Here is an 18493-nt window from a genome sequence, read left to right on the forward strand (position 1 = left end):
CTATAATGTATGGTGATTTAAAATCATATAGTACTTGAAATTGACATTTTCTCATTGAAAACTCATACAAGGAAAACTTTTGAAATAATTGACAAATACACTGCTTTTCCTTTGTTTAGATTTGCTTCAATAAGGGGATGATGGCAGGTGCAGAGAAAATGGCTGAATGCCTTCTCAGATCAGACAAGGAGAACTGGCCCAAAACTTTAAAACTTGCTTTGGAGAATGAAAACAACTCATTCAGTGAACTTTGGATGGTAGAGCAAGGTAGGTTATTCCAAGGAAGAGCTCTCCAGTGGAGAGCAGTGTGCTCCTCCTGGTTGTACTTAGCGCTTCCCTAGTCCCTGCCTGTGTTCACTTGCCAGCAAAGGCAGACTTCCCTTCAGATACCCAAGGCTGCATAAAGTCGAGTTCTAGGAGGGAGGTAGCTGTTTGCATGCGGAATTCATTTGGTTGTATATAACCTCTAAAACTGTATCAGGAGAAAATGCCCTCATCCAACATTAACCCATCTTGCCCAAACAAATTTGGGGAAGGCCAAGTCGGAGCTCTCATCCTAGTTTAGATGATCTGAGATACAGCTTGAGAATTCTAGAATTACAAGTTCCAATTCTAAGATTTAACCCCCTTTCCAAAGTAGAGTCATTGCCCAGTTTTCTTGTTGGGCACCACCTAAAACTGAAGTAGAACAGGAATAAAAGGAGAAAATTTGTGATGATTTGGGCTGTCATTTGACTTTTTGAAGCCAACGTGTCCAAGCTTTGTTTTAAAAGATCCTTTGTTTTAAAGGATGACTTTGGTATCATCCAAGTGTCCATCTTAGCATTGCTTAGGCTTCTTTTGATTATAGGTTGTTTCCAAAAGTGTCTATAAATACGTGTCTGATTCTTGGGTCCAGGGTCAGGTGTCTGCTAAATCACGCTGCTTTTCTCATGTAGACACAGTGTGTGTAGGAATCTGTTGGGTATTGTTAAAATTCATATTCTGATTCCACGAGATCTCAAAGTTCCCATTTTTTTTTATTTAGATTAATTTTTTTTAATTTTATTACTTTTTTTTAACTTTTATTTAATGAATATAAATTTCCAGTATACAGCTTATGGATTACAATGGCTTCCCCTTCCCATAATTTCCCTCCCACCCACAACCCTCCCCTCTCCCGCTCCCTCTCCCCTTCCATTCACATTAAGATTCATTTCAATTCTCTTTATATACAGAAGATCAATTTAGTATACATTAAGTAAAGATTTCAACAGTTTGCACCCACATAGAAACACAAAGTGAAACATACTGTTTGAGTACTAGTTATAGCATTAAATCAAAATGTACAGTACATTAAGGACAGAGATCCCACATCAGGAGCAAGCGCACAGTGGCTCCTGTTGTTGACCCAACAAATTGACACTCTAGTTTATGGCGCCAGTAACCACCCTAGGCTGTCGTCATGAGTTGCCAAGGCTATGGAAGCCTTCCAAGTTCCCCGACTCTGATCATATTTAGACAAGGTCATAAAAGACAGGGTGAGGATAGTAACCAATGATCCTAAGAGTGGCATTTACCAGGTTTGAACAATTATACAGCATTAAGTGGGGAAGAGGACCATCAGTACACACAGATTGGGAGTAGAGCCATTGGTGGTAGAGTAGAGGTTATGATTACAAAGGAATGAGGCCCAAGTGCACTAGACAGGGTCTAGAACAAAGGACAGAGTCATTATTAGAGGAGCTAAGAAAGGTGCTGTCTAAGCTACAATTAAGTTTTCTGATTGAGAGGCAAATAGAACCTGATAGAAGGGGCTTGATAATAATCTGGTGGGCTTTAGGCCTTGTAAGTTAAGAGGCCCAGACCTATCTATCTCTTCACATGGGGTAAAGTTCCCATTTCTAACAAATTCCCAAAGTTGCTGATCCCGACTCCATACCTTAAATAATAAAGTCCTAAATGACTTTGAAGTTCAGACTCCAAACTGAGGTAAAATGATTCTTTTAAGAAGTGAAGGGAAGTGTTTGTTAGAAATAGTAATGAAAGTTTAGCATTAGTGCTGTAACTTCTTTTGTGACAGTTTCACCATCAGAACTATATTCAGATTATGTTAAGGTTCTGAAATGTTTTTTGATCTCACAAAGATGCCAAAGATGTTGAAGCTGAAGATCTTGAGGAGGACGACATGGGAACTTCCAGCGTACATATTGTCTACCAGGAAGGTCCACAATGGGAGAATCTCAGCCAGAATTCATGCACACCTGCAGGTACAGCTCTTGTTTGTGCTTTTTCATGATGGTGCTCTACAGGCCTTTTGTGTGGGGACTTGCTTGGCAGTGCCAAAAGTCATAGCCTTATGAAAAAACTTTTTAAAGAAAACTAAGGAAGACAAGAGAATTATGTCAAAAGAGATATTTTTTCTATAATTAGAATTGCCACTCTTTCCATAGCTGCTAAGTGGACTTTAGAAATCTTTTATCACTAAAAGTATGTGTGTGTCTGTATGAGAAATGCAGCGTCCCTCCAGAAAATGAGTGTCTATGAATTTATTATTAATTAATTAATTAATTTGACAGGCAGAGTGGACAGTGAGAGAGAGACAGAGAGAAAGGTCTTCTTTTTGCCATTGGTTCACCCTTCAATGGCCGCCACGGCCGGCGCATCGTGCTGATCAGGAGCCAGGTGCTTCTCCTGGTCTCCCATGCGGGTGCAGGGCCCAAGGACTTGGGCCATCCTCCAATGCACTCCCAGGCCATAGCAGAGAGCTGGCCTGGAAGAGGGGCAACTGGGACAGAATCTGGCACCCCGACCGGGACTAGAACCCGGTGTGCCGGCGCCGCAGGCGGAGGATTAGCCTATTGAACTGAGACACCAACCAATGTCTATGAAATTTGAAATCACCCTTCCTCTCTAAAGAAATACCTCTACTGATTGTGAGCCACTCACTTAATTTCCTTTTTTAATATCCCAGGGCTGCCATTCAAGTGTGTGAGGTCGGTGTGTTGCACACATGTGCTTGGCTTAGAGGTTGAGTGAGGGCTGAGATGCAGCCTGTGTTGTTTGCCAAAGGGTTATGTTCTCCAAAGAACTCCATTTCCCATTCACACCAAGGCTCTTGTGTGACGTCATGGTGGTCCGCTAAGGCCCCCGATGTTTCTGGAAGCATATTTTCACGACTGTTTCATTAGGGAACTAGAGATTTGTATAACATACCATATACAATTTATTTATACAAGGATATCAAGTAGGAAATTATGATGAATGAAGAATACTCTTTGGGGAAAATGTGATTTTAGGATAACTCTTAAAGAAAATTTACAGATTACTTCTGCAAGTGAGTAATGCAAGTTTTGGGGGAGGAGGAATCATTGCAGAATAAAATCAATGACTATAAGTTGCTTTAAATATCCCTGACATGTAAAGATCCTTATATGTCTTGTAAGTGAGGTTACCTCACTTTACCTTTTAAGAAATTTTCCCTTTCTTAAAAATGGGTGGACTTGCTAGGTGATTTCCAGTATTTTTTTCTAGTTCTTAATATGTTATATACTAACGTGTTTTTGAGATAAAGTGCTTGGTTAGAGAAGCTGAATTGGTTACAAAGAGACAAGATTCTAAACTTTCTCTAATGAGCCCTTCTTGCTACAGTCAGAATCATGTCCATTGGATTTTAGCTATTGCTGTGATTCCTCAGAGGAGTAACTGCAAATTTTGTTCCTTTTGTATTATAGAAGTATCTCGCGCTAAATTATGCAGCCAACTGAAACCAAGAAATTACCAGCTAGAGCTTGCTCTGCCTGCTATGAAGGGAAAAAACACAATAATATGTGCTCCTACTGGTAAGCCAATTGCTATTACTTACATAGTTTGTTTCTCTGTTCCTTTTTTCTTTTTTTGTTGAATACTGTGACATAATGGGCAATTTTCAGATTGTTCCTGTTCCATTTGTCTTTTGACAAAACTGTCCTATTTAGACAGTCTCAACGAAAAGGAAGAAATGCCCTCTTTTAGTTTTGGTCCTGACTGTTTTGAGTGCATGTTACCTGCAAAGTAGCTTAATGTTTCTTTTTCTGGTCATAATTTCTAGTCATTTCAATGATGTTAGAGGAGCCAAAAATGCAGAATTCTCTAGTATAATATTAGTTACATGTTTTCCTTTTCCTTGTATGTTAAAAGGTTGTGGAAAAACCTTTGTTTCACTTCTTATATGTGAACATCATCTTAAAACATTTCCACAAGGACAAAAAGGGAAGGTGGTGTTTTTTGCTAATCACGTCCCTGTGTATGAACAGCAGAAATCTGTGTTCTCAGAATATTTTGAAAGACTTGGGTAGGTACAACAATCAGTCCAATGTCATTTTTCTCTAGCTTCATGTAATGAATTGTTTTCTGTTTTGTTTTTTAAAAGCCATGCTCAAATTGTTTTATAATAGTCAGCTTTTATATAAACTAGATATTAATTCCTGCATGTAATTGAGTCTTTTCTTGTTATACATACTGGAAATTCTAAAACCTCCTAGTTTATATGGTTTTAAGTAAATGATTTAACAGATAATGAACTCGCTTTGATAGGGATGAGGGTACCTTAACTGCTAGACTGAATACCTACCCTCAATTTGATATTTAAATATCACATTTATCTTCTTTAATGATTTTATAATTTATTTGGTAATACTCTTTGATCTACTCTCTCTGCTTTTAGTTACTTGAAAGAATGAATATATACTAAGTTAACTACCTTGCATTTATTGATTATTTACCATGTCAGGCTATGTGCTAAGGACTTGTCTCTAAATATTTTATTCCTTTTGGATTTAAGATTGTCAATTGTGCTTGGTTAATAGGGGTTCCTGTCACTTTCCAGGTACAGTGTGGCAGGTATTGCTGGAGCAACAGTTGAGAATGTCCCCGTGAAACACATTGTGGAGAACAATGACATCATTGTTTTAACACCACAGATTCTTGTGAACAATCTTAAAGACGGAACTATTCCATCACTCTCTGTCTTCACTTTGATGATATTTGATGAATGTCACAATACTTGTAAACAACACCCATACAATAAGATCATGTTCTATTATCTGGATCAGAAACTTGGAGGATCTTCCGACCCACTGCCTCAGGTATCTCCACAGTCAGGAGAACTCCTTGGGAGAGGTATAATCTCCCTGAATTCCATTTACTTACACCTGTGACCACAGTGAGGCTGTCCTTCTCAGGTCCTAAGTCATTATACAACTCATTGATCAATTTTGGTTCATTCATTTATTCAGTTAAGATGTTAGTTGGGGGGCCAGCACTGTGGTGTAGTGGGTAAAGTCGCCACCTGCAGTGCAGGCATCCCATATGGGTGCTGGTTCGAGACCTGGCTGCTCCACTTCTGATCCAGCTCTCTGCTTATGGCCTGGGAAAGAAGTAGAACATGGCCCAAGAGCTTTGGCCCCTGTACTCATGTGGGAGACCTAGAAGAAGCTCCTGGCTTTGGATTGGCCCAGCTCTGATGTTGCAGCCATTTGGGGAGTGAACCAGTGAATGGAAGACCTCTCTCTCTTTCTCTGTCTCCTCCACCCCTCTCTTTCCCTCCCTCCCTCCCTCCCTCCCTTCCTCCTTCCTTCTCTCTCTCTCTCTGCCCCTCTCTAGCTCTACCTTTAAAATAAATAAATCTTAAATATATATATATAAAATATATATATAAAATATATATATATATATATATATATAGTGGGTCCTCACTGTCCATGGAAGATTGGTTCCAGAACCCTCTACACAGGTATAAAATCTATGCATGCTCAAGACACCTTTACAAAATGCTGTATATATTTGGATATAATCCATGTGCATTCTCCCATTTACTTTAAATAATTTCTGGACTACTGATTACACAATGCAAATGTTATTTTTTTAAAGTTTTTTTTAAATTTTATTTATTTGACAAGTAGAGTTACAGTGAGAGGGAGAGATGGAGAGAAAGGTCTTCCTTCCGTTGGTTCACCCCCCAAAATGGCCGCTACAGCCGGCGCGCTGCGCCAATCTGAAGCCAAGAGCCAGGTGCTTTTTCCTGGTCTCCCATGTGGGTGCAGGGCCCAAGCACTTGGGCCATCCTCCATTGCCCTCCTGGGCCACAGCAGAGAACTAGACTGGAAGATGAGCAACTGGGACTAGAACCCAGGGCCCATATGGGATTCTGGCGCTGCAGGCGGAGGATTAGCCAAGTGAGCCACGGTGCTGGTCCCAGAATGCAAAGGTTATACTAGTAGTTGCTGTACTGTATTGTTTAGGGAGTAATGATAAGGGGAAGGTTTGTACATGTTCAGTACATGTACAGCTTTGTTTTTAACATTTTCAAGTTGTGGTTGGTTGAATCCATAGATACAGAACCTGTGGGTACAGAGGACTGATCGTGTGTATTGTAAACCTCCATGTGCCTTGCACTGTGCCAGGCACTGGGGATACAAGTGTAAAAAGACATAGCTTTTCCCTCAGACAGCTTGAATTTCATAGGGAGCTGGGCAAGGATGAGTTATATCACAGGCCTGCTGTAGAGGCAGGGCAAGAGCACAGTCAGAATCTAAGTGAAAGCATTCCTATGTGTGCAATGAAAGTAAGGCAACATCTAACAGAAGTTAGCTTGGGCCAAAGTTAACAGGAGTTTTCCTGGTGGATAGCTGGATGGTTTGCAGTAAGAGGGTGCTGTTTGTCTAGAGGCACAGAAGTACCAAAGAGTGTGGTGTGCTCTACAGTCTTGAAACTCTTCAGGATTACTTGAGGGTAGATTGTGAGGTAGGGAGTAGCAAGGCTGAATAGGAGAAGGAAATGATTGATAGAGCAACATGCCTGGAGACACCAGATGGTATGGGAGATGCAGGCAAGTAGATGAGTGTTATCAGACTAGGGGAAGTGCACCATCTTTGGCATCCTCAGGGAAGAGGCAAGAAGAGCCAATTAAGATAGATGCTCTTTGATGGGCACAGGAAGGGATGTGGAATCTCTGGTGTGTAAATCCTCCCTTCTCTTGAGTATGGGAGATGTAGATGAATTGCTGAAAATTCTCAATATTGGAAGGAGGTGGGAAGCTTGGGAAGGGTGGAGAGGAAGAACCGAGACGAATACATTGAAGATTTGTTGGTCATATTGAGGGCCCAGGTGAAGTTGGAAATCATGAATTTATGGCATATCAGTCTACACATTTGTGTACAGTTCTCCAGCTCCAATAATTATCAATTTAGGAAGCATAGGTTAGAAGAAATTCTGTAAGGTACCTGCAGATCAAAAAAAAAAAAAAAAAAAAGGCAATCATGTGTATTAGTTTTTTCTTCTGGAATAAAATTGGGGTAAACTAGATTACTTGCTGGTGGGTCAATTATTCAACAATTACTGAGTAGTTATTGGTGAAAGAAATGAATATTTATTAGGTGGCCATTATGCTAAATCTTTACAAATGCCATCTTCCCAAGTGCAGACACCTGCCATTTTAAACAGTTTCCCGGCTTTAGGGAGAGATGAAGATATCTGTCCGACACACAGCCTGACACGGCGGAGGCTGTGACACAGCTGAGACACCCGGGAAATGTGTCTGCTGTTCTTTCCTTTTCAGCGTGGTGCTCTCCATGCTGTGAAGGATGTGAGAGTTGAGAACTAGCAGCCTGTCCTGGATGGGCTTTCTCTCTCCGCTTCTCTGCTGATTTGTTTAGCTGATGAATTGTGACTCTTGCACTTAGTACTTTGATTTTCCATTTGCAATATCCCTGAGAATGTCAGGAAAAAACAACAGTATGCTTCTATCTGAAGTTAGTGAAAAAGAAAGCAAAACAGAAACCCTACTCCCAGCAGGAAAGAATTCCTCAAGAGGCTGTGGACACAGCACTATTTCTCAGACATCGAATACCTTGGAATGTTTCTTATAGGTCATTGGGATGACTGCCTCTGTTGGTGTTGGGGATGCCAAAAACACAGATGAAGCCGTGGATTATATCTGCAAGCTCTGTGCTTCTCTTGATGCATCAGTGATAGCAACGGTCAAAGAGAATCTGGAGGAACTGCAAGAAATTGTTTATACGCCCCAGAAAAGTAAGTGAGATCCAGTAACAAGGCCTTCATTCTCTGCTACTCCTGGTCCTGAGCCAGTTAGGGGAACACTGAACTTTGACTTTCTCTCTGTTTAATAGAAAACATTTGGCCCAAAGTTGGGAAATTGTGACACGTTCAGTATCTCTCCCTAACTGAACTCTCTTCTCAGGCAATGGGCCAATGTCAGAAGTGGCCTGTAAGGAGCCAGTGTTCCTATGCTTAAGTTCTATAAAGCACTTATAAAGAAGTGCTAAGGAAAGTTAAGCATACAGATGACCAAGGACTGGCCCAGTCCTTCCCTGTGCTCCACATCTGAGGCAGATGCTGTGTAGTCAGTCACCATTCTTGTAATTGAAACAGCAGTCTCTGAATTCATCCTGTCTTGTCCCAAAAGATCAGGATATGGTGTTTGAAAGTAAGATTGACTAGTGAACGTTTACTGACGTCATTGTTATCCCAACCCTGTGAGCAGAAGGGAGTCCAGAAGACAGGTGTGACTTCATCCTTCTCTCTGAGTAACAAGCCACTTATATGACCCTAAGGCAGAACAAATGTACGTGAAAGAGGCAGGAGCATGACTAAGTCGTATTTGGGCAACTGCCTATAAGGAGTTTCAAGAAAGTGCCCAAACGTGTTTTAGTATCACGTATAAATACCCTGTGATCCATCCCCCTGGGCTTCGGGTCCTCCCCGATTCCAGAAGTTCAAATGCGTTGCATTCCCCTGGGCTCCTCTACGTACCATGTGCTTTCTCTCGCTAAAAATGACAGATCTGGCTGCCTCCTTTCTTCCTCCCATGTTATGCAACACTGTCTCCCCCAGAGAATTAGACATTCCTTTTGTAGTGTTCCAGAACACCTTGAGTCTGGTGTGGTTATGATCTTTCTCTTCATTAAAAACAGACCTTTATAGAGTACACAATGTGCTCTTTTTAACAGGCACTGTGTCAGGGTACGTGATAGGCAGTTAATAAGTTTTTGCTGAAAGTGTACAGAAATGGATGATGGTATCATCGTGAACACTCTTGAGGGTTGTTTGGGGAGAGGAGAATACTAGAGCACAGACAAGGTCACAGGAAAGCCAGAGTGAGAAGTAAGATTAGCTGCTTTGAGTCCCCGCTGCCCCACTTCCCATCCAGCTCCCTGCTGATGCCCCTGGGAAAGCAGTGGAAGATGACCCAAGAAGTACTTGGACCCTCTTACCCATGTGGGAGACCCGGAAGAAGCTCCTGGCTTCGGACTGACCAGTTGGGGAGTGAACAAGCGGATAGAAGATCCATGTGTGTTTCTCTCTCTCTCTTCTCCCCCTCCCTCTCCCTTCTCTCTCTGTAACTGTGCCTTTCAAATAAATAAACAAATCATAAAGAAACAAACACCCTAGATTGTGAAAAAGATGTCAGGATCAGTGCAGTAAGCAGTGGGGGTTGATTTTGAGGTTTGTGAGCATTTGGTTTGCCATATAGACCACTTGAATGTGAGCTGGGGGCCTCAGGGTGTCCGGAGGAGGTAACAGTGGCAGAGAAAGGTTTGGAGAGATCTACTTTGAACTACAACCCATCCTTCCCGAAATATACTTACTTTCCTTTGGCTCTAGTTTCCAGGAGAGTAGAATCACGGACTACCAATGGATTTAAATGCATCATATCGCAGCTGATGAGAGAGACAGAAAGTCTGGCAAAGGGCGTCTTTGAAGAACTGGGTGAGTTCCACTCCAATTCTCAGTTACATAAATCCCATATTCTGTGTCCTCAGCACTTGGGAAAGCCATATATTGTTCATTAATGTCGTTTTGTGTTCTTGGTTCAGCCAATGTCAAAGCAATAATCAGTGATTGACTTTCCTGATTATAGGTTATTCAGGGTCCTTGTAAGCCCTTCTTTATTCTCAGTTATTTTTTTTCTCTTAAAATCCAAAGTAAATTTATCTAGATGTATGTATTTAGATGAGGTCATCATTTTCTAGAGCTTCCAAATTAGCTGACGCCTATATTTATATGAATGAAACCACCATTCCTCTACTGGTTCAGATTCCAACCTGGGGGGTAATCAATCTTCGATTCTTTATTCTTTTGAAATGTCCTTGTACAGTCACCAAGTTCTCTCCTTCCCCTTTTTATTTCTTCATTCACTAAATATTTATCATGTTAGGTAATGGAAATATTAAGGTTAAAGACTTAGTCCCTCCCCGTAAGAAACTCATAATGACATAACAGGAATCTGATGCAGAAAGTTTCCATTTGGCAGGGCACCCACACGCTGCCTACTATGGTAGTGTGTGGGGACTTTGTCCTAGACTGTGTTGTACAAAAAACTTTCTGGGGCAGCTGATGCTTGTGAAACAAACCTTGAAAGGTCAAGTGAGGTTGAAAGGAGAGAAGGCAAAAAGGAGAGTGAAGCTGGGAGTTGCAGAAGCGGCAAGCATTGTTTGGGAATCCTACTGTGTGTAGAGTGAAAAGGAACGAAATCAGAAGAGAAGTGGGGGTTACATAGGAAGGCCCTGGTGTGCCACCCTGGGTTTGAATTTTGCACAAAGAGTGATGTAAAGAAACTGAAGATTTTAAACTGTTTGGTGATGTGGTAAGGGAGGCAGCTCATGAAAGGGAGGATGGGTAGTTCAGATGGGTTGGAGAAGGGTAGGAGGCATGTGCAAGGTGCTTTCATTGCAGTGCTGAGATTGAATGGGTAACTGGATTTGAGGGGCAGGGAGGGAGGGAAGAGGGGAGGTAACCTCCACCTGCACTTCTAGTTTGGGCACCTGTGTGTATGCTGGTAGGTTGTACTGCCACAGCAGGGAGAAGCTTTGGCAAGTACAAGGGGAGTTTAGAATTTTGAAGATGTTGAATTTATAGTGTCTCTCCTTCCCTCATACTTACTTTGCTTTTTCTCTTTTCTTTCCAAGCTTAAGTTAGGACCTATTTCAATAGCCTGATTTTCCATCTCTTCCATTGGTCTTCCCCATTAACTGGTTAGTCTTCTTGAAATATCAGTTTTATTATCTAAATACCCTGCTTAAAATTCTTTGCTTGCAGGATAATCTTTAAGTCCTCTAACTTGACAGTGTGAGTTGTGCCTGAACAATCAGGTTCTGCTTATCTTTCCAATTCTATCTTCTCTACATGGAGTACTTGATGTAGCAGTTCTTTGAACATATCTGTTCATTCATTTATTGCTAGGCAATATGGTAGGTGATGGGAATTACAGCATGGACTTGAGACACACCTCCTGTCCTTGTGGGATTTCCAGTCTAATGGTAAAGCCCAGGTTAGATGATAATAACAACAACAATAATAAAGCAGCTGGAGGTAGACAGGTAGTGGTGTTAAGATGTGTTTCACTGCATGTGCAAAGGCCAGGAGACTAGCAAGAGTGTAGGGACTTCTGTTAGCCTTGTGAAATGCAGGAGGGAGAGCGGCTAGAGATGGCAATTAGAAGGCAGAGGCAGATCCCAGAGCCAGATGGATTAGTCTGCTTTTCAGCAAGATCACAGGGTCTGATGGGGGAGGTAGCGATAGAGTCACATGAATTTCTACTTTCTTATTCTCATCTCAGGTGAACCCTACCTCTACCATTTTGCCAGTTCAAATCCTATCAACTGCTCATTTCCAAATTGCTTAGGTTATTTTCATACCTACCCAAGTTCAATAAATACTGTTGGTCCATTTAGTTTACAGTTGGCTACCTCATTTGTAGCCAGGGCTATCATGTTAATGCTGTTTGTTTGGGTACCCTGTCTGGTTCTTCTTATTAACCCAGAAATACAGCTCTTACCCCTGAATTTTACTGTACTTTGCTCTCCTTAAGGAACAGCGTAACTCACAGACTAAGCTACTTGAGGCCAGAGCTGCATTTTCATCATCTTAGCCTGAGCCCCCTACACAGAGCCCAAACCACAGCAGTTCTTCCATTTTTTTTCATCCACCTGTTGATATTTAGGAGATGCTCACCTACAGTTGTGTCCGTGGCAAGTGACTTTGTAGCGCCTGCCCTGTGAGTGCTTCGCTGGAGATCAGATGGCCTAAAGTCACAGTACTAGGCCTCGTCGAATCCTGAGTCCCCTGTTTTAAAGGTCTTGCTTTGATGACACTCTTGAAAGTTGTTTTTGTACTCATTGTTTCTTCATTTTTTAAAAGAAAAATTTTCTTTCTTTTTCTTCATTTATTTGCTTCCCCCCCCCCCCCCATTCATGTCTGTTATCTTTTCTCTGGATTGCTTTGGTTTTGTGTGCTCATAGAACCAATAGAGACTGGGCATCAGACACTCTAGGTTTGAATTATTATCTTCCTTCCACATACTAGCTGTGTGACTTTGGGTAAATTATTTAGCTTTTCTGAACTTGTCTCTTTGTCTGTAAAATGTAATATCTACCTCATGAGGTTGTGAACATTAAATAAAATGTGAGGGCAGGACCTGATTTTTGGCACATAGTAAGCATTTAGTAAATAATCCTCTAGACACAGATACACTTCTGAAAAATCAGACTATATCAGGAAGAAATCCCTGTTCACAGAGGCTGGGAAAGGAAATACGAGGGTGAGGTGTGTTTAGAACCTTAAATGGTTAAGCAACAGCATGATGAAAAACTTTTTTTCCCCCCAGAAAACTTATCTCAGATCCAGAACCGGGAATTTGGAACACAGAAATACGAACAGTGGATTGTCGAAGTCCATAAAGCGTGCAGGACATTTCAGCTGCCAGACAAAGACGAAGAGAGCAGGATCTGTAAAGCGCTATATTTGTACACTTCCCATTTGCGGGTATGTTACTTTTTTACAAAATATTTTATTTTAAAAGGCTAGACACAAACAGAGGAGCTGCACTGTGGCAGCTGAGAGAACATCAACTTCTCATTTTGTCTCTAAGAGCTCATTTAGGAACCTTTCCAGAAAGTTCTTATAAGCAAACTCCTAGAGTTGTCCTATTAACATTGTCTTAATTTGTTTACTGACGCTTAACCCTAAAGACAACAGAACTGGAAGAAAGGCTCAGATTCTATGCCATGCCTCCTATATTCCCATAAGTAACATGGTTAGCAAAATCTGATGCTGACAGACAAAACTCTTGGTGTGTGACCAATGACAGCCAGTTTTAAAGTTCAGGCATTGAGTCCTGCTGCCATTTCTGGGAAGTGTATGTTCCTTCTCTTTGGTAAATAAATCCAGAGTCTCTGGTTAACCAAAAAGTTAGGGAACAGCAGTAACAACCTCTGCTTATTGTGCCATTGAAAATATTTTAAAATGCATTCAATTAGCAGGCATTTGTAGAATTTTAGTGAGCTCAGTTGAACTTGGCTGTAGATGGCGAGTGCCATCATTATGAAAAGTGTTTACTATTTAGTAATTGCATCCTATGTATAAAGAATTTAGTTGAGTCTGAATTATAAGGCAGGGAGATGTGGAAATCGATTTGTTTTTGTTGCTGTCTTTAAGTCTTTGACATGAGTTTCCATGTATCTTTCTTGCTAGATAGAGCTCTAAAATCCAAAGTGATTGTAATTAATCAACATTTCTGGCTAAGATTTTTTTTTTTTTTTAAATTTTTGACAGGCAGAGTGGACAGTGAGAGAGAGACAGAGAGAAAGGTCTTCCTTTTGCCGTTGGTTCACCCTCCAATGGCCGCCGCGGTAGCGCGCTGCGGCCGGCACACCGCGCTGTTCCGATGGCAGGAGCCAGGTGCTTCTCCTGGTCTCCCATGGGGTGCAGAGCCCAAGCACTTGGGCCATCCTCCACTGCACTCCCTGGCCACAGCAGAGAGCTGGCCTGGAAGAGGGGCAACCGGGACAGGATCTGTGCCCTGACCGGGACTAGAACCCAGTGTGCCGGCGCCGCAAGGCGGAGGATTAGCCTGTTGAGCCACGGCGCCGGCCTCTGGCTAAGATTTTTTAAAGCAGTATTTGATTCAAAGGTTTTATCATGGAACCAATAGAGGCTATTCATCTTCAACAACAACAACAAACCCGAGTTGAAATAGACTTGAGAAGCTTTCTAAAAATTAACTCTGTTTTAAGTATAGCTAATTGAACTGAAGCCCGGGACTACATGAGACATACTGAATCTCAGTTTTCATTTTATACAGAAGTATAATGATGCCCTCATTATCAGTGAGCACGCCCAAATGAAAGATGCCCTGGATTACTTGAACAATTTCTTCAACGATGTCAGAGCAGCAGGATTTGATGAGACGGAACAAGATCTTACCCGGAGATTTGAAGGTGGGTGGGGCTTTCAGAGGAAGCAGCTGTTGGAGCTGGCACCTGCAGCTGAGGACAGTTACTTTGACCGTTTCCTGGTGGGAAGAAGGGTGCTTCCCATGTAGTTCATCAGTAGTAGCATTCTTCGGAAAAAACTTTCAGGAATTTTATTAAAACATTAAAAGATGTTTTAATGGCATAAAATTATTTATATATTGTTATATGAAGAAAACCAAAATGACCCATAATCCCACTCCTTCAGACTAGCAAAAATATGGAAAGATACTAAATGAAAATAAGTTTTTATTTCTCCTCCTCTCGATTTCCTTTTCACAGAGGTAATTTTTTGTTTTGTTTTGTTTTGTTGCTTATTCTGAAGCATTTACTATACTTACATGCAGTCAGCTATTAGTGGAAATAATGTGTGTGTATCTAAGTATATAATTTAATTATAAATTTTATTGACATAGAGGATATATAACACATGCTTTACAAATAATAAAAAATGTAATACTCTTTATTATAAATTTCATGTATCCAAGTGACTTTTATGTAAGGATACTTCAGAAAATTCATGGAGAAATTTTTTCAAAAGTATAGGCATTTGGTGTAGCATTTAAGATGCCTCTTGGGACACCTGCATCCCATATCAGAGTGCCTGGGTTTGTTTGAGTCCTGGCTCTGCTGCCAATCCCAACTTCCTACTGTTGCAGACCCTGGGAGGCTGTAGTGATGGCTCACGTAGTTGGGTCTCTGCCAAACCGTGGGAGACCTGGATTGAGTTTCCAGTTCCTGGCTTTGACCTGGCCCACCCCCAGCTGTCTGAGGGTATTTGGGGAGTGAACCAATGGACCAGCGATCTCATTGCCCTTCAAATAAAATATAAAAATTTAAAGAAAAAATTTAAATTTAAATAAAAATTTAACGAAAAATGTTTTAAATCCAGTTTAAATGCAGTTGGGGCTGGCATTGTGACACAGTGGGTTAACTTCACCTGCAATGCCAACATTCCATATAGGAGCACCAGTACAAGTCCCAGTGGCTCCACTTCCCATCCAGCTCACTGCTAATGTGGCTGAGAAAGCAACAGAAGATGGTCAAGTGCTTGGGCTCCTGCCATTCATGTGGGAGACTCGGATGGAATTCTAGGCTCCTGATGTTGGCCTGGCCCAGGTCTGGCTGTTATAGCCATTTAGTGGGTAAACCAGAGTATGGATGATCTCTCTCTCTCTCTCCCTGTCACTCTGCCTTGCAAATAAGTTAAGTATTTAAAAAAATACATGCAGTTTTCTCAGAATATACATTTCCATGAACTTCTTGAAGACCCCTTGTAAAATGCTTCTGGTGGTTTTTTTCAGAACTTTTGTATCCATAGCCATTTTATGGTTGCAGTTGACAAATATAGTACTGATATGGAGGTTGGTATGTATTTTTATTAATATTAGGAGTAAAAGGAAAATAAAAGATATTTTGGAGCATCATTTGTTGATGCTATGAGCAACTTGGATAACAGTTTTTCAAACATTGGGAGAATATTTCCTCACTTTTCATGTTATTTGCAATGGAATAGCTATCTGCATTATTCTCATCACTTTCATTAGTCTAGACTGTCAACAAAACAGAAAATCAAGTACTGATTTTTAGTGTTCTCTTGATTTCCATGGGATAAAAACTTCCATTCTGGTTAATTTTAAGCCACCATTATGATGTCCTTCAGCTGATATAAAAAACATGATCAGTAGTACACATTGTTCAGTGTAATTTCTGCCATGCAAGAACAATAGAAGTAAATAACCACAAAAGTATAGATATAGTGAAAAGTAATAAAAGGAAGTACTGAGTTGGGGCTACTTATTACATTTGTTTTTAATGTGAGTTGCTGAATTACAAGTTAATTAAATTTTATATTTTATGTAATTTATATAATTATATTTAATATATAATTATATATTTTATATAATATGTAATTATATAATTAAGTTTTCAATCCGTTTGAAACTGGCTCACGTAACTCTTGGAAATTTAATAATGGACTCTCCCACTCTGGTATGATCTGGCTCTAGAATGTTTTCAAAGATGGAATCATAATGAATACATTGTCCTATATTTTGACTTTTTGCTTATGATATCTGAGACTTTTCTATATCAGCATATATATTAGGTCCGTTATCTATTGTAACAGCCAAATTGGTGTGGGTTTTTTTTTTTTTTTTTTTTTGACAGGCAGAGTTAGATAGTGAGAGAGACAGAGAGAATGGTCTTCCTTCCATTGGTTCACACCCCCCCCCCAAATGGCTGCTACAACTGGCGCACTGTGCCGATCCGAAGCCAGGAGCCAGGAGCCAGGCGCTTCCTCCTGGTCTCCCATGCGGGTGCAGGGCCCAAGCACTTGGGCCATCCTCCACTGCCTTCCCAGGCCACAGCAGAGAGCTGGACTGGAAGAGGAGCAACCGGGACAGAATCTGGCGCCCCAACCAGGACTAGAACCCGGGGTACCGGCACCACATGCGGAGGATTAGCCTAGTGAGCCGCGGCGCTGGCAAGCCCAATTGTTTTAATATTAAATTCATGACCCTTAATCTATTGAATTATTTTCCTATTTGTGGAGTATTTTTCTTTTGTTTTTCATATTCTAAGCACTATTACAATGGACATCCTTGGAGATATCTCATAATTTTATAAATTTAGTTTTGGCTCAAATTCCTAAATGTAGAAGTATTGAAATTTAAAGGATGTATATGCTTTGTGTTTTGATATTGACATTTACTCTAGTGAAAGTTGTATCTGTTGGTAGTTGTAACTTAGAAAATTATAGTCAAAGATTGAGAGATTGATTGAACTATAAAGGTCACAGCACATTCTAGATTTTTAGAAATCACAAGTATTTGTAAAATGTTCCCCATTTACAGGAAAGGTGCAGGAACTAGAAAAAGTTTCCATGGATCCCAGCAATGAGAATCCTAAACTCAAAGACCTGTACCTCATTTTACAAGAAGAGTACCACGTCAATCCAGAGACCAAAACCATTCTGTTCGTGAAAACCAGAGCCCTTGTGGACGTAAGCCTTGTTTTCCTTCTGGAGAACAAATTGACCCAGTACCGCTTGTTGGAAAGACTGTGTGTTTCTTGCTGCTCTGCATGTGTGGGTTTGTTTCTGGGTCCTCACTGTGTTCTGATTATATTTGTTTGTCCTTGCACTAGTATTCATCGTCTTAGTCACCCTAGTTTACGCACCTGTAGAGCAAGCACATCATCCTCCTTCTGTACTGGTTCTCAAGATTTTCATTTCTAACCGTTCCGTGGGTGTGTGATGTATGTCACCAGCCTTTATTTACTTCGCATCTCATTAATGACTGATGTGACTGCGCTTCTATCACATTCTCACTAGCTTGTCTATGTCTCCTTTGGCGAGGGGTCTGGATCTTTATTACCCATTGTTAAGTGAGTGGGTTATCATTTAGTGGGTGAATTTTGGAGAGTTCTGCTTATATTCTGAAAGAGAAATCTCTGTCAGAAGTGTGATTTACAATTATCTTTTGGCCCTTAACAGATTGAAAGTTTTAAATTTTGACAGAGTCCAATGTATCAGTTTTTCTTGATTTTGCCTGTGATATCATAGCTAAGAATGCTGTTTACCCGGGATCCTGATAGAAGTTTTATAGTTTTACATTTAGGTCTATAATCTACTTTGAATGAATTTTTGTATAAAGGGTGAGGTATGTGTTGAGATGCATTTTTTTCTTTGTGCATTTAGACATATAATTTGCCAGCACTGTATGTTGATAAGACTATCTACTTCATTGAATTGCTTTTGTAACATTAGAAAAATCATGTGAGTGTATTTGCATGGATCTGTTTCTGGACTCTGTTCCATTTAACTATACACTTATCCTTTTGCCCATTCCACTCTGTATTGATAACCATAGCTTTATAGTGAGTCTTGAAACAGAGTAGCATGAATCTTCCAGCTTTTTATTTTAGTTACATTTCATTGCTTTTTCGTACACATTTTAGAAGCAGCTCATCTACATATATGAAAAAGTTTGCTGGGATTTTGTTTAGCACTGTATTTAATCTGTAGCCAAAACTAGGGGAAAATGACATCAATACTGAGTGTTCTAGTCCATGACTGTAGTATAGTCTTCATTGATGTAGGGGTTCTGTATTATTTATGTACTGCTGAGTAACACTTTACCCACAATTTAGAGTCTGGAAACAACAAACCTCTATTACAACATCCAAGGGTCACGCATTTGGAA

At 40.6% G+C, this 18493-nt stretch overlaps 1 protein-coding gene across 3 annotated transcripts in view; it reads left to right on the plus strand.

Annotated features, from left to right (window-relative positions):
• RIGI (RNA sensor RIG-I) overlaps nucleotides 1–18493 on the plus strand; it is a 72100-nt gene that overhangs the window by 26286 nt on the left and 27321 nt on the right. For all 3 annotated transcript variants that reach the window (XM_062208105.1, XM_062208103.1, XM_062208104.1), the window contains 10 exons: nucleotides 120–267; nucleotides 2127–2249; nucleotides 3714–3821; nucleotides 4159–4312; nucleotides 4847–5105; nucleotides 7887–8049; nucleotides 9643–9747; nucleotides 12644–12801; nucleotides 14120–14255; nucleotides 17144–17292. In XM_062208105.1, the coding sequence (XP_062064089.1) occupies nucleotides 120–267; nucleotides 2127–2249; nucleotides 3714–3821; nucleotides 4159–4312; nucleotides 4847–5105; nucleotides 7887–8049; nucleotides 9643–9747; nucleotides 12644–12801; nucleotides 14120–14255; nucleotides 17144–17292 (1503 nt within the window). The remainder of the gene's footprint in view (nucleotides 1–119; nucleotides 268–2126; nucleotides 2250–3713; nucleotides 3822–4158; nucleotides 4313–4846; nucleotides 5106–7886; nucleotides 8050–9642; nucleotides 9748–12643; nucleotides 12802–14119; nucleotides 14256–17143; nucleotides 17293–18493) is intronic.

The sequence above is a fragment of the Lepus europaeus genome, chromosome 12 (assembly GCF_033115175.1).
Source record: "Lepus europaeus isolate LE1 chromosome 12, mLepTim1.pri, whole genome shotgun sequence".
Classification (NCBI taxonomy): domain Eukaryota; kingdom Metazoa; phylum Chordata; class Mammalia; order Lagomorpha; family Leporidae; genus Lepus; species Lepus europaeus.